The 15,555-nt window shown below is 34.0% G+C and overlaps 1 protein-coding gene across 1 annotated transcript; it reads left to right on the top strand.

Annotated features, from left to right (window-relative positions):
- Positions 1–1,700: 1,700 nt before the first annotated feature.
- Positions 1,701–15,290, top strand: clrn1 (clarin 1). The gene is made up of 3 exons (XM_067365791.1): positions 1,701–2,165; positions 6,645–6,824; positions 12,454–15,290. Exons 1-3 carry the CDS (start codon positions 1,913–1,915, stop codon positions 12,717–12,719), a joined length of 699 nt encoding a protein of 232 aa, XP_067221892.1. The 5' UTR covers positions 1,701–1,912; the 3' UTR covers positions 12,720–15,290.
- Positions 15,291–15,555: the final 265 nt, after the last annotated feature.

The following is a 15,555-nucleotide window of genomic DNA, read 5'->3' as shown; positions in this document are numbered from 1 at the left end:
CAGTTCTCTGTGAGTCACGTCTATGATATGACTGTCAGAAAACTCTAGTGTAGGATGAGTTAAAAGGTTATTATGTCAAAACTTGGACCTGGAAAGAAGTTTGTGTGTATGTGTATGTGTGTGTGTGTGTGTGTGTGTGTGTGTACTTGTTTTTGTGAAATATCAGGACATAAATGTGTATAATGACATGGGTATGACATGGGTATTACAAAAAAAGGTGAAATATGAGGACATTCAGCATGTCCCCACTTTTCAAAAGGCTTATAAATCACACAGAATGAGTTTTTGTGAGAAAGTAAAAGTGTGCACAGTTTCCTGTGATGGTTAGGTTTAGGGTTAGGGGTAGTGTAGGGGGATAGTAAATACGGTTTGTACAGTATAAAAACCATTATGTCTATGGAATGTCCCCACATTTCACAAAAACAAACATATGTGTGTGTGTGTGTGTGTGTGTGTGTGTGTGTGTGTGTGTGTGTGTGTGTGTGTGTGTGTGTGTGTGTGTGTGTGTGTGTGTGTGTGTGTGTGTGTATCTATAGCTATATTTATATAGTATATATATAAGCTAACAAGCATTGTTTGTTAATGTTAGTAAGTAAAAATGTTATTGTTCATTGTTTGTTCATGTTATTTCAGATGCATTAACTAACATTAACAAAAACAATACAACTTTTCATTTTAAGAAATTATTAGTAAATGTTGAAATTAACTTTGACTAAGATTAATGAATGCCGTAGAAGTATTAACATTTCTGGAAATACCTACAAATTAGAAATTGTTTCTACAAAAATCCAGTACACGGACAGAAACCATATCTTGGACTTCCTAACACTGCCTCATTCAGCCTCTGTATTCTACAGGACGATGTGATCAGCAATGACTGGACAATTTTAAAGACAATATGAGAAAAGGACATTGAGGCTGTTATTCGGGACGAAGATTGGAATTTTTTTTTTTTTTTTTTTTTTGGGAAGCCTGAGGGCAATTTACACACTACAAAATCATACACAGGTTCTATCTGACACCTCTTAGACTAAATAAAATGGGTCTGACAAATAATAATGTTTGTTGGAAATGTCAAAAGGACAAAGGTACTTTTATTCACTGTATCTGGGAATGTCAGCCTTTATGGCACCAAATTCTAAAATATTTTGAGTAAATGGCTTGGAACAACAATACAATTATCACCAAAATTGTGTCTATTGGGAGACAGGGAGCAGATACCAAATATTTCAAATGGAGAGTTTGCTGTGATTATGGTAGGGGTCTAGAGTCATTTTGAAAACACTGGAAACTCCCAAAACCCCACAGCTAAAAGAATGGGTCAACATAATGACAAAGACAGCCTCGTAACGTCTGCTTTACAAACTACATAATAAGAACAGAGCATGTGTCCCTGTCTGGGAAGATTTTTGGTCCTATGTTTTGGTCCCATAATTTTTTCTTCATTTTAACTAATGTTGTTACAAATGAAGCTTCATTGTAATGTGTTACCCATTTAGCTATCCATAAATCCTCCATCATATCACGCATGATAAACTCCCTATTTAAAGTTCAACTGTAGCAGTGAAATTGCTTTATTAATTGCCGCCAGAGATGTTGATCTAGTAACCAATCCAGTGTAAGGTCACATCATGCCCGATCACTGGTGCGAGACGTTCAAACCGGTTGCTTGGTGACGGGGTACAGTGAACGCGCTTGGCGTAACACTATCCAGAGAAGACATTGGGATACAACTTTACTCTCTAACATGCGTATTGAGCTTTAGATATCGCTTTATAGCATTCGTGTTTTCAGACTTGAGGTAAATCGACAACAGCAGCGATGTCTTTATCCATGTTGGATTACAGAAAGTTTGACGTGTGGATATCCATTGATTACTGAGGCTGTGCTCGTCTCCGCGTTGTCAAACACAATGCCTAGCCGTCAAAAGAAAATTATATTCTCTATTGCGGGAGTGCTTTGCTTTGGTTGTGTTCTGGTCGTGGCGGCTGCGATGGGGACTCAGTTTTGGGTTCAAGCGGTTGTTCTGTGCAAGACTGGCGCACAGATCGTCAACGCGTCGGGAGCAGAGCTGGAGAAGTTCATCGGAAGGGCGAACTACGGACTTTTCCACGGGAAAGGGATGAAACAGTGTGGTCTGGGAGACAGACCCTTTTATTTCTCTTGTGAGTAACTTAATCATCTTAAGAAATGAAATGATAGTAAATGTCTTAAATGGTTAGTTCACCCAAAAATGAAAAGTTACCCCTTGATCTACTCACCCTCAAGTCATCCCAGATGTATAATCAAACCAAAAATTATTCAGACATTTTTGATATATTTTTACTAGTGGGTGCAGGACACAATGTTCATAAATGTAAGTGAGGATAGCAAAATAAAGTAAACTGTGACATAGCCTATTATACCCAAAAAGTCTTCATACAGTGGACTACAAGTAAAATTGATAAAAAATTGGGAACCCAAAAATATTCAGACATTTTGACCTGACCATGTTTTGCTTAAGTGTTATCTGACATAATTAAAGGATTAGTTCACTTTCAAATAAACTTTTTTTTTTTTGATAATTTACTCACCCCCATGTCATCCAAGATGTTCTTGTCTTTCTTTTTTTAGTCGAAAAGAAATGAAGGTTTTTGATGAAAACATTCCAGGATTATTCTCCTTATAGTGGACTTCAATGGACCCCAAACGGTTGAAGGTCAAAATGTCAGTTTTATTGCAGCTTCAAAACGTTCTACACGATCCCAGAAGAGGAATAAGGGTCTTGTCTAGAGAAACCATTGCTCATTTTCTAAAAAAACAAACAAACAAACAAACAAAAAAAAACAAATATAAGTATATAAGTTTTAACAATAAATGGTCATCTTGAACTAGCTCTCTTCTTTATTAGAATTCCAGCAGTGTAGATGCTGCTTAGTATATTACTGCCCTCTACAGGTTAAAGTTTGAACTAATTGTTATATACTTGCACTAGCATATTGTATATGACAATTTAGTTCAAACTTTGACCTGTGGAGGGCAGTAATATACTTACAGTAAAACACTTAGCAGTGTCTACACTGCTGGAATTCAAATAGAGAAGAAGAAGAACTAGTTCAAGATTAGCATTTATGGTTAAAATGTATATAATTCTTCTTCTCATTTATTTTTTTTTTAGAAAATGAGCAATGGTTTCTCTAGATAAGACCCTTTTTTCTCATCTGGGATCGCTGTAAACTGTCATTTTGACCTTCAACCGTTTGGACTCCATTGAAGTCCACTATATGGAGAATAATCCTGGAATGTTTTCATCAAAAACCTTCATTTCTTTTCGACTAAAGAAAGAAAGACATGAACATCTTGGATGACATGGGTGAGTAAATTATCAGGAAATTTTTATTTGAAAGTGAACTAATCCTTTAAGATATTTTTTTTCTGACACAGTTTAACTCAAAGATCTTATTACCATTTTTTTTTTTTAAACTATAGTGAATAAACTATTAATAAATGAAATGTTCAAGGTGTCCGGATACATTTTGGTTTGAGTGTGTATGACTTTCTTCTTTCAGACGAAAACAGTCAGAGTTATATTAAATAATGTCCTGGCTCTTACAAGCTTTATAATAGAAGTTAATAGAGAATGAGATTTTGAAGCCCAAAAAAGATAGAAAGAAATGCAAAAAATATTGGAGGATTTTGATATAAGAGAAAAGGAACTTGAGTTTGTTGCCCAGCCCTATTTGTTTGAACAGAGAGAGGCATCTAAACTTACGATACTCCTACATCACGTCAAGGGTTCCTTTTTTGGCCCAAGTCGACGTGTGTGCGGCCATCTGCCGGAAACTAGATATTTTAGTTTATAAAGTTTTTAAATATGGATACTTTTCTTACACAAACCCATTGCTTCTCTTCAGAAGGCCTTTATTAACACACTGGAGTTGTATGGTTTACGTTTATGTTGGATGGATGCAATTTTTTGGGCTTCACAATCTCATCTTCTATTTACTGCCATTATGAAGCTTGGAAGAGCCAGGACAGATAGCCATACACACATAGGATGGCTTGAGAGTGAGTAAATCATGGGGTAATTTTCATTTTTTGGTGGACTATCCCTTTAAAAACACACCAGAAATATAAAGAGTAGCCTATACTTCAGGGCTCTAGCAATGCAATACAAGACAATTTGCAATACTACATGTGCATATGCGACTCCAAAAGTATTTGGACATTAAACACTTAAATTGTACCAATGTTGTTGGAATAAATAAAAAGCATGACAATTCACAAACAGACATGCTGTACAAAAAGAAGAAAGTATTGTGATTGTTGTGGTTACAAATATTAGTGATCATTGATCAGAAAAACTCTTGCATCATTTATTTGCAGGTGCCACTTTCTTTGTAATTTTGTGTCAAATTCAATGACATTAATACATTTTTAAATGTGGCTCCCCTGAAGTTACTATATGGTATCAGAAGGCTTGGTATATATTGCACGGGTCATATGGGCTATTATGCTGCTTTTGCATCCTTTTTGAAGCCTTAAAAGCTCTAAATAAATGCTTGGAAAAGAGCAACCAATGTATTCTCCTTTTTTTCTCCTTGTGTGCTATAGAAGAAAGAAAGTTTTCGAACAACATGAGGTTGAGTACATGATGACAGAATTTTAAATATTAGATAAAACATCCCTTTAAATGTCCAAATACTTTTTGAGGCCATTGATATGTAACAAACCTATTTCAAATTATAAAAAAAAAAAAAAAAAAAAAATGACCTCCCCACACACACACGTTGGGTTTCCATGTTTTATGAGAACCTTCTATAGACATAATGATTTTTATACTGTACAAACTGTATATTCTATCCCCTAACCCTAAACCTATACCCATCACAGAAAACTTTCTGCATTTTTACATTTTCAAAAACATCACCCAGTGTGATTTTTTTTAAGCTGTTTTCCAAAAATGTCCCCACAAGAACAAGGATTTCAGATATTGCCATCTTTGTGGGGACATTTTGTCCCCACAATGTATGGGAATACCTGAAACGCACACACACACCATTTTTTTCATCAATGCTTTGTAAAATTGTTCCTCCAAATGTCATCACACATGCAAAGCAAGTACATCCTCTTGAAAGTACTTTTAATATTTCTCATTAGAAGTGGTATGTAGATTTTCAGTTGTTTTATCTTGAGTTTTGGGAGGGATTTGTCTCATTTTGTGGGGCTCAACCGATGGATCATTTATGACAGCTTCATGTACAACAGCATTCTTCCCTAATGAGATCTGGAAAAGGCCCAGATTCCAGAGCCAGTCTTTTAGCAGAACAAAAGATTATTGTCATCGTAAATTTGTTATCCTCACAAGAAGATGCATAAAAATTGAGGACAGGAAGTTTAGCTTAGTTTAATTTTATTGTCCATTCTGTTTGTCACAGAGTGTAAATTTGTCTTTGACACTATGTTAATGCATATAGGCTATTCACAAATACATCCACATAAATGCTTACATATCGACACGAACACAGAATTAAACAGAATTAGCAACCCGATCTCATGGCAATTCGTACGTATTTTATGAGGTGGCTAATTTGTACGAATTCATACGTTTTTTGCTAAATTGTATGTATGTTACGAGATGACAAATTCCTATGAATTTATATGAATGACCTACCCCAAACCCCGCCCCTAAACCTACCCGTCACTGGGGTTTAGACAAATTGTACGAATTCTTACGAGTGAGCCACCTAAAGCCATCTCGTACAATACATACGAATTGGTCCTGAGATAGCGTTGGAATTAGACTAAACTGCATAATTCCTTGACACGTCCAAACATCCCACAATAAAATTTAAAAGATAATACTGATAATATTAAGTTAACAGAGATTACTTTTAATGAGTGAAATCCTTTTCATACCTACACAGAACACTGTAAATAATTATTTTATAACTTTAGAAGTTATAAATAAAATAAAGATAACTGGAGTACATTTTACAAGAAAATGCTGTCAGTCTTTCTACTTCAGAATTTCATGTAAAATTCTGTAAAATTTGTAAAAATTTTGTAAAATTTTGTAAAAAAAAACAAAGAGAATCCTGTACACTATCAATACTTGCAAAAACGTATCAAAAATATTTTAATAGAAACGTTTCGGTTGCATGACCTTCATCAGGCATAAACATACTAAACTCCATTACATTTAAAATGATAACATGACCAATCACAGTGAAGAATCATCAATTTCCAATCAAGTTGAAAGACTATATATAATCACATTATTGCAAGTATAGATAGTGTGCGGGATTCTCTTTTTTTTATTTTTTTTAGAATTCTAAAATACTTCTGTACAGTGCACCTATCCATTACCTACAGGTGTGTGATGGTAATTGCTAATTATGAAATTTACTAGCAATTTCTGAGTGAAAATGCTTTTCTATGCCAAATTTTCAGATAATCTTATAGTGATCAGTCAAAAGGAAACACATGCAACAACCACTCACAATAGCTAGTGAGATTGAACACATTGATGACAAATGGAAAACTGATTACATTGCAGTACATTTTACTCACATATGAATCATAATGATTCATAGCCTTACCCTCACCTACAGTTTAAACTCAAATGATGGTGATCATGTTAGAAATCTCTTTACTCTGTGTAGTTTTCCCTGACCTGATGGATGTGGTTCCAGCCAGTCTACATGTGAGCGTGATCTTCTTCTGCGCGGTGCTCATCGTCTTCTCCACGGTGTCCTGTGCGTTCTTCTTCTACAATGCCTTCGGAAGCCCATATGAGACACTGCATGGACCCCAGGGCCTTTACCTCTGGAACATGATAAGCTGTAAGACCTTACTCAAACATACACACAGACACACCCACTGGGTTTTCATGTTTTATGGGGACTTTAGACATAATGATTTTTATACTGTACAAACTGTATTTTCTATCCCCTAACTATAAACCTACCCATCACAGAAAACTTTCTGCATTTTTACTTCACTTTTTTTTTTTTTTTTAACACCACTTAGTACGATTTATAAGCTGTTTTCCTCATGTAGACCAAAAAATGTCCCCACAAGGACAAGAATTTCGGATATTGATATCTTTGTGGGGAGATTACATAACATAGGGAATACCTGTACCACACACACACACACACACACACACACACACACACACACACACACACACACACACACACACACACACACACACACACACACACACACACACACACACACACACACACACACACACACACACAGTTGCAAGGGTTCCCATATGCCAAATTTCCTTAACTATTCTGTCCAACTCATCAATTATTAATAATAATAATTTAATAAATAAAATTTAGTTAATCAAATGATTTAGTAAATATAAATAATTAGTAAATATAATACAATTAAAATCTACTTAAGTTCATAAGAAAAATAAAATGTATTATATTAAATGATATAAAATACATTTCAAGCATTTACACATTTTTAAATAGAAAGAGTCATTGGCAATGTAAAGTTTTTTTGTTTTTTTTTACCAGGTCAACAGATGCTTGAATTCTTGAATCTTGAGACAAAATCCAGATCCTGAAGACAGTATGTGATAAATATTTCACACATACATCCACTCAGACAGGGTCTATACTGAACCACGATAGAAACGAGCCTCTACAATTGTTCTTCTCTTAGTTTGTGAGAAAGTGAGCTCAGCTATCCTGAGAAGAGAGAATTGCATGATAAATAAATAAAGTGATGGAAATGAATGCGCTTGGTGGAACTGGCCAGATTTCCACTCCGTCTGTGGTGTCAGGTGCCTCTGTTGTGTTTGTACTGATAGAGGCCATTTGACCTGTCCACACGATTGAACCATTAAGTCAAAAAATAAAGCAGGATCACTTGCAGTGATGAGAAGAGAGAATACTGTAGTAAACATTAGAGATTAATAGCATTCCGAAGCTTTGAGATGCCACTGATTTCATGTAGCTAGCAACATCATTTCATATATACTATAATACTGTAATATGGAACAAGAGCGATATGTCTTTGCTACATTGTGAATATAGTCAGCATGGCTGGAACACTGTACTGACTGAACTGAAGCCAGTACTGTAACTTTATGAAATTTTGTTATATATATAAACAAAGCAGTTATCTGAGAAAATTGGGACCATATGTTTCTGTACTAAATCTAAATGCAGTCTCTAATATGGATTTTCAATTTTGAGACACTTTATATAAGTTTCTCGTTAAAACAAAAGAATATCTCTTCTGCTCATCAAGGCTGCCTTTATTTGGTCAAAAATACAGTATAACACAATTTAAAATAAAAATTTAAAATAATTATAAAAACTGTTTTGTATTTTAATATATTTTAAAATATAATTTATTGTGAACAAAGCTGACTTTTCAGTATCATTACTCCAGTCTTCAGTGTCACATGATCCTTCAGAAATCATTCTAATATGATGATTTGCTGTGAAAGAAACATTTTTGTTGATGAAATCCGTTTTGCTGGTAACTGTGATACACAGATTTTTTTTTGTTGTTTTTTTTTTTTGTGATGAATAGAAAGTTCAAAAGAACATCATTTATTTGAAATAGAAATCTGTTGTAACATTAACATTGTCTTTACTGTCACTTTTGATCAATTTAATGCATCCTAAATAAAAAATTTAACTTTTTAAAAAAAAGAAAAGAAAAAAATCTTACTTAATTTTAACCCATTCATCACCTCTTTTAATGAAATAATGTGTAAAATGTTAATGTTAGTTCAACATAAATGAAAATTCTGTTGATTTACTCACCCTTGCGTTTTTCTAAACCTGTTTGGTTTTTTTTCTCCATGGAGAACAGAAGGAGATGTGTGGTCGCCAGCAAAATATATCCATTGTCTATTGTCAATAGTGCAGTGATGTATGAAGCACAGCTCGCAAAGTAGTCACTTTCAAACCAATCTTCTATTAAAACCTTAAGAATAGACAATAAGTCTTATAAAATAAATATACTTTCTAATAAAAGTCTTGTAAAATGCTAAGTAATTCTTCTGAAAACCATTCAAATATATTGCACCAAGACATCAATGACGGTAAATGCCATTTGTTTTCCTTCTGCGTCTCATGACTGATCATTAAACGCGATATCTACTCCAAAGGGCAACACTTTTAGTAATGCTTTGGACTATTCCTCACAATGTGTTAGTCATATGAACTATTGTGGTATTTTTATGGTAATTTTTCTGCCCTGACAGTATAAATCACCATCCACTAGCATTGTATGAGACAGAAGACAGACAGAATTGTTATTTTGGGCTGTATTTGAAGCCCCAAAAAAGGCTAACTGTAGATAATGTATCTCTTATACTTGCTAAGATAAAGTGCGCTTATAAATCGCAAGATAAGCAAAGTTCCTTTACAGTAAAGGGATGTGGTTAAAACCTAAGCTTCAAGAATAGACTCTTCAACAGGTGGTTGCTTAGAGACTTCTCTTATTCAAAGCATGATATGGAAGTTGCAATTGTCTTTTCTTCTCTATTGTGACGTACATCCGATAGAACCGGCTTCTCGAACAAGTACAGATGTGGGGTGGGACATGATTTTGTCAATCAGGAATTGATTTGTTTGCTATTGGTGGATCTCATGTGAGTGACAGGTTGCCCCGCCCTCACTCCAGTAAACATATCATCAGAGAAGAGAAGAGATGAGCTGCAAGAAGGGCTTTAAGATTAGAAGGATACATGAGGTGCCCTAGAATTAAAAATTGAATTTACTTTGGCATAGTTAAATAACAAATGTTCAGTACGTGGAAATGACATACAGTGAGCCTGAAATGGCGCATATTTAATGATGCCCAATTAACTTAATAAAAATTAATAGGCAGTTAAAAATGTATTCTAAATGTACAATATCTAGGGCTGTTCAATGATAACCATGTACAAAATAAGAGTCTGTGTTTACGTAATATATGTATGTTTGTTTTGTGTATAATTATTATGTATATATATAAATACACACACATACATGTATATATTTAAGAAATATAAGCATGTATGTATAAAATATTAATATATTTATATTTTTATATATTGAAATTATATATAAATGTAAATATTTGTATAGAAATATAATATATTTTTCTTAAATATATACATGTTTGTGTGTATATTTATATATCCATAATAATTATACACAAAACAAACACACATATATATTTCGTAAACACAGACTCTTATTTTGTACACGATAACCACGGTTATCGTTGAACAGCCCTAACAATATCAAAATCCTCTCAAATTTGTAAATGGGGATTTTTGGAATGGGTCAAACGCAGATAGAACCTTCTAAATCTAATAAAAAAACACCTTTCGCTTGGAATTCTAAGGTTCCATCTGCCAAAAAATTAATTGAAGCAATAATTTTCAAGAAACAAAAGTTTCCTTATAAATTGTTTTAAAACACAAAATTAGTGTTGTAACAATGTGTTGACATGCATGAGAAAGTTCAATTCAATGGTTTTATGACATTTATTTTATATTTTAAATGAATATTTTTTTTCTTGTTTGAGTTAAGCATAAAAGGCAGTGCTAAATCTTTTGTCTAGTGCAGATGTTAAATTTATGTAGGAATATGAGGGGTAATTTAACACATTATTGCAGGAACCATTTACATTTAAGTTTCCTCTTTTTTAGACAGAAACCAGCTATTGTAATACATCTGAGCAGGACTTTATTCCACAGAAAGTGGGACATGTACAATGACTTTCCCTCTACACATCAGTATGGCTGAAATAACATGCTAACGTTTACTGTTGTAATTAAGACCCCATCAATACATTATTTAATATTTGACCTTTAAGGCTTAATAATTTAAAATTTAAGACATTTTAAGACTAAACAACTGCAAGAAAACAGACAATGCTTCAGCAAAGTTATTTAACAAAGTTTAATAAACATTGAAACATGTTTCACTGACTGTATATAATTACAAATATTTCGAATTTAAAATATTTAAATTACTTCAACAATGCAACAACAACTTGGTAAAAACCACCAACAATGCCACAGAATAAAAAAAATGAAAAGGGTACTTGTTGGTACTTGTGTTTATATCTCACAATACAAACATTATAACTTGCAAGTGCAAGTTTATATCTCACATTTTTGACTTTCACATACTCACATTATAATTTCCATTTTTTGTATACTGTCTATAACATATTTCCTTTGTGCGTCACTGCCAATTTACTATGAAGAAAACAAGAGTATGGATGCACATGAATTAATAAAGCTGTATTTGGCAGTATAGAGTACCTCAGGGATGACGTGTTTTTGGGCAAAACCCGGAAGTGAGTTAGCTTTTTAGGACTTCCGGTTCCATCTCCCTAAAGTCTATGGGTTTTTTGATTGCTTTTCTGATAAATCGCCTGAAATAAGGTCTGTGGTTAACAAAGCCTCTAAATATTCTCACGTTTTGATCTATGACATAAAACACACCAGTTATAACCCACTTGTGATTTTTTTTAAACCTTTATTGTGTCTAAAAAAACGGCGGTTGCTAACAAGTTGCTAAAAGGGACTACTTCCTTTGGCGGGGACTTTGGACATCATCATGACAAACAGGACATTTGGACAGCATTTCTCATGAAAAAGTGGATAAGTATTCATACACAGCGCAGATCATAATCGGTGAGCATGTTTTTAAAAAAAATTGTTTTCTATATAAAGTTTGAGGAAGCTTGGTGTTTGTGACGTTGATCTGCGACAATGGTGTGCTGTAGTCCGTTTATAGCCTACTGCTTCAAAATGTATAAATGTTGTGTTAACTTGTAAAGAGCATCTTGATAGACAAAACACGTAAATGTCTTAACCCTTTGTTAAACACAGAGCTTATTTTTTTGCGATTTTCCAAAGGTCTAATGCATAGGCTTTCAATCAGGGCTAACTTCCGGGTTGGCCTACAACAACAGGACATCTCTGAGGTACTCTATAGGCTATCTATCTCTAATATCACGGCCTTATGTCTGCTTTAACGTATACTCTGTGATGGCAGAGAAACCACGCCGTGAAATGGGCTGCTGACGCAATATGGCTGTATCATGCATTGGGAAGGGCTGATAAAAAAGTGCTCAAATGTTGGAGTTCGTTAGAGTACTTTGTCTAGTACGAGAATTAATCCAGCTCGTTTGTCTTTTTTTAAGTGTGAGCCTCCCTTATCTGGTCTTTATGTCAGTGGCTCTGCTTGCAATAAGCACTGTTAGAACTGAATGAAGAAAATAGTATACACTGGACACTGTATGAGCACGCAATAATTTCTCGCACACATGTGAAAGTCTGTTTTTTCCCCCCCGTAAGATATAAACTTGCACTTGCGAGATAAAAAGTTGATTTTTTTTTTTTTTTTTTTATTCCGTGGCAGAAAGGAGCTTCCATACAGAACAGCTTTTCAATTATGCAAAATGTATTATTCTGTTTCCTGACAGGTTTCTGTGCCTGCTTGGTCCTCATTCTGTTTTCCTCTGAGGTCAAGCTGCACCACCTGACCGAGATCATCTTCAACTTCAACGAGGGCAGCTTCGTCTACAAGACTCAAGGCGAGAGGTACGACAGATCCTTCTGGCTCATCTTCCTCACCTTCCTCACGCACGGTCTCAACATCTTGCTCATCCGCCTGGCCGGGATCCAGTTTCCCTTTCAGGAGGCCAAAGAGTCCGACGCTAGCACAGGAGCTGCGGATATCATGTACTGACCACGATAACATCATGTTCTACTTCCTCCCCTGCACACGAGATCCTATCGCAGCGACTAGCACTTCTCAACAGGAGCCTTGAGAAAAGCAGCATGCGGTGTGTTTACAGCTGAACAGGCAGGGCACATTTGAGCCTCTTAAGCTGTTCAGACCATGTGTGGCGGTGAACTTGGAGATGCTCGTGTGTCTGGAAGAGAAGGGTTCTTATCTCGCAGCGGGGAGGCAGGAGCGAGGAACTCTTTCTTTCAAACAGTCCGCTGACGGAGCATTCATTCTGTCAATCACTGAAACAATTAACGCTCACAATTTCAAACGGCCGATGAAAACACCCTGTAGTTTCCAGTCTGGCTGGGGACATTACAGTTTCCTTTCGCTGTGGATCTTTCATAGCCGTAACACAAAGGGATGCGACAATTGGCAATTCTACAATGACCCCAAAAAGTATTTTGACACTTAAGCCACACTTAAATATGTATGAATGTCTGTGCATTAGATAACAAAATAATCAAAAATAATAATAAAAGTAAAACCTAAACCTGAATAAAAACCCTCAAAACTAATAGTAATAAAAACACACAAAAATTACTACAACTTTAAAATTAAAATATAAAAAACTTATAAAACAGAAGATATTCAAATAAAATCTAATTCAAAATATGTAACAAAAACTGTAGGCTAATATTATATCTTTGATACTAGAGCAACACTAGCTCTGAGATAAGATCTAGCATTATTTGTTTACAGGTGCCATGATCCATGTGGTTTGATATTTTGTTATCTAATGCAATGCCATTTATAGATTTTATGTGTTTGAGTTTTTAGCGTCACTGTATAATGATATTCAAATTTCTGATATTTTCCTACATATCCTTTAAACAAAACGAGGATTGAAATGCTTAGAATTCAAAAAGTTACAACTAAAAATAAATAAAATAAAAGAATCATATAATAACATCAACCTAAAATAATGTGTTGGCTTAAAAAAAATAAAAAAATAGTGAATTTACATTCAACCAACAAGCTACACTGAGTTAGAGGAACTTAATTTGTAGCATAAACACAAATTTTCAAGTTGATTACTCAAAAAAATTAAGTCGCACCAACTGCCAGAGTTGTAGCCCTGGAACCAATTAATCTTATCTATTTCAGTTCAAATCAACAGATATCATAGCACATACCAGCATAACTTATTTAACATGTATATTTAATGAACAAGTAAGATATTACTTGTCACTAGCATTAGCACAGTCATTGCTTAGAGTCAGTGTAGTGTTTACCTTCATGTTTCTACTCTTCAGCACATTGATAACCACAAAAACTTCAACATTACAGAAGCTCTTTTACATGTCAAACATAACAGCATTAAACACTAACAGGTCTTTCCCTTCACTAAAAACAAATAAATTAACACTCATTTCAACATTTATTCTCCTTATCCATTCTTATGCACTGCCTAATTTCCGAAGTTATCAAGACAATTTCATTAAGTTACTACAACCTAATTTTAAAAAAGCCAAGTAATGCAGAAATTTGAGTTTAAATTACAGACAATATTAAGTTGATGTAACAATCAACATTATTATGTCAAGAGAACTCAACAAAATAATGTTTGCAACTTAAAAAGTTTAATTAAAACAATAAATTTGAATTTTTAACTTGCAACCATGCATTTATATATGCTGTGGTAACAAGTCCCCTGAATGACTTTTTAGCACCCAGCTACAACCATGGCTTTAAAATGTAAAACACCGGCCATATACACACTGTAAAGTTTCAGGAGTGACAGCTGATCAAGTTTATGGAGATATTAAAGTGGAAAGGTGCAGGTTGCAATATTTTGGCCTTGTTTTTTTATACAAACATTAGGATTTATCTTGTTTTATTATGGGCTTTTTCTTGTTCGTTTTTTTTTTTTTTTTTTTTTTCTAGCAAGATCTGGTAACAAGAATGAGTCAAAGCTTGTACCATTTTCCCTGCAGTGTTCTTGCACCGTACACATATAGAAGAGAGACACATCTATGATGTGCATTTAAATATGTCATTAACAACTAGTTGTTCAGTTTGGTTTCATACACACTGAGTAATATTTTAGTAAAATGCATTTGTCACTCCTGTAAATTTCTCAACTGTGTGTGTAGGCCTGCAGAACGACATTAATCACTAAAAAATGAACTGACAACCGTATTTAACTGCAGTGTGTACGCAGCCATTCATATTGATTAATAACACTTATCAGATGATCAATTTGGTTTTAATGTTATCATTAACTCTTATACGTTTAACTACTAATATTCAATAATATGAATCTATTTGCATTTTCTTTATCATAAATAGCTAATTCTTACTTGTGTTATATGTGTTTATACACTCACATTGTGCCAATGTGCCACATTATTGATAACAAAATGTTTAATGAATGAAAGCTGTTGGTATTTGATGAGATGTTGAATTCCTAAACTATGTTTTTACACGATTTTAAGTCAATTCAAAATAATAATAATAAATTAAAAATGTAATTAAAAGTCTGTACTGTCTGTTTAGTTATTTGATTACAGTATGAATATAGAATGAGAGGGGCCAAAAATGCAAAAACAAATACGTACAAAAATACACAATTATGTTATGCATAGGCATGAGACACTCTTTTTCATTGTTGTTATGGGAGTGCAGCTTTTCTGCCCACTATGCAACCTGTTCCTTTACTCAAAATAAAATTGTATGAACTATTCTAGTTTCAGTTTCTTTATAAGGTATCGCATTGTTCTTTATAAACAAACAAAAATGACAGTATTGGATATAGTTTAAACATTTTATGAACACAGAGTGTATTTGTGAG

Source organism: Chanodichthys erythropterus, chromosome 17 (assembly GCF_024489055.1).
Source record: "Chanodichthys erythropterus isolate Z2021 chromosome 17, ASM2448905v1, whole genome shotgun sequence".
NCBI classification, from domain to species: Eukaryota; Metazoa; Chordata; class Actinopteri; order Cypriniformes; family Xenocyprididae; genus Chanodichthys; species Chanodichthys erythropterus.
The sequence above is the reverse complement of the archived record's forward strand: the minus strand, read 5'-3'. Positions and strand labels throughout refer to the sequence as shown.

What these genes read in the sequence shown, in the direction of transcription:
- clrn1 (XM_067365791.1), top strand. Translation starts at nt 1,913, where the DNA reads ATGCCTAGCCGTCAAAAGAAAATTATATTCTCTATTGCGGGAGTGCTT. An exon ending in CAGACCCTTTTATTTCTCTT is followed by an intron (nt 2,166 to 6,644) that starts GTGAGTAACTTA and finishes TACTCTGTGTAG; the next exon opens with TTTTCCCTGACCTGATGGAT. An exon ending in CCTCTGGAACATGATAAGCT is followed by an intron (nt 6,825 to 12,453) that starts GTAAGACCTTAC and finishes GTTTCCTGACAG; the next exon opens with GTTTCTGTGCCTGCTTGGTC.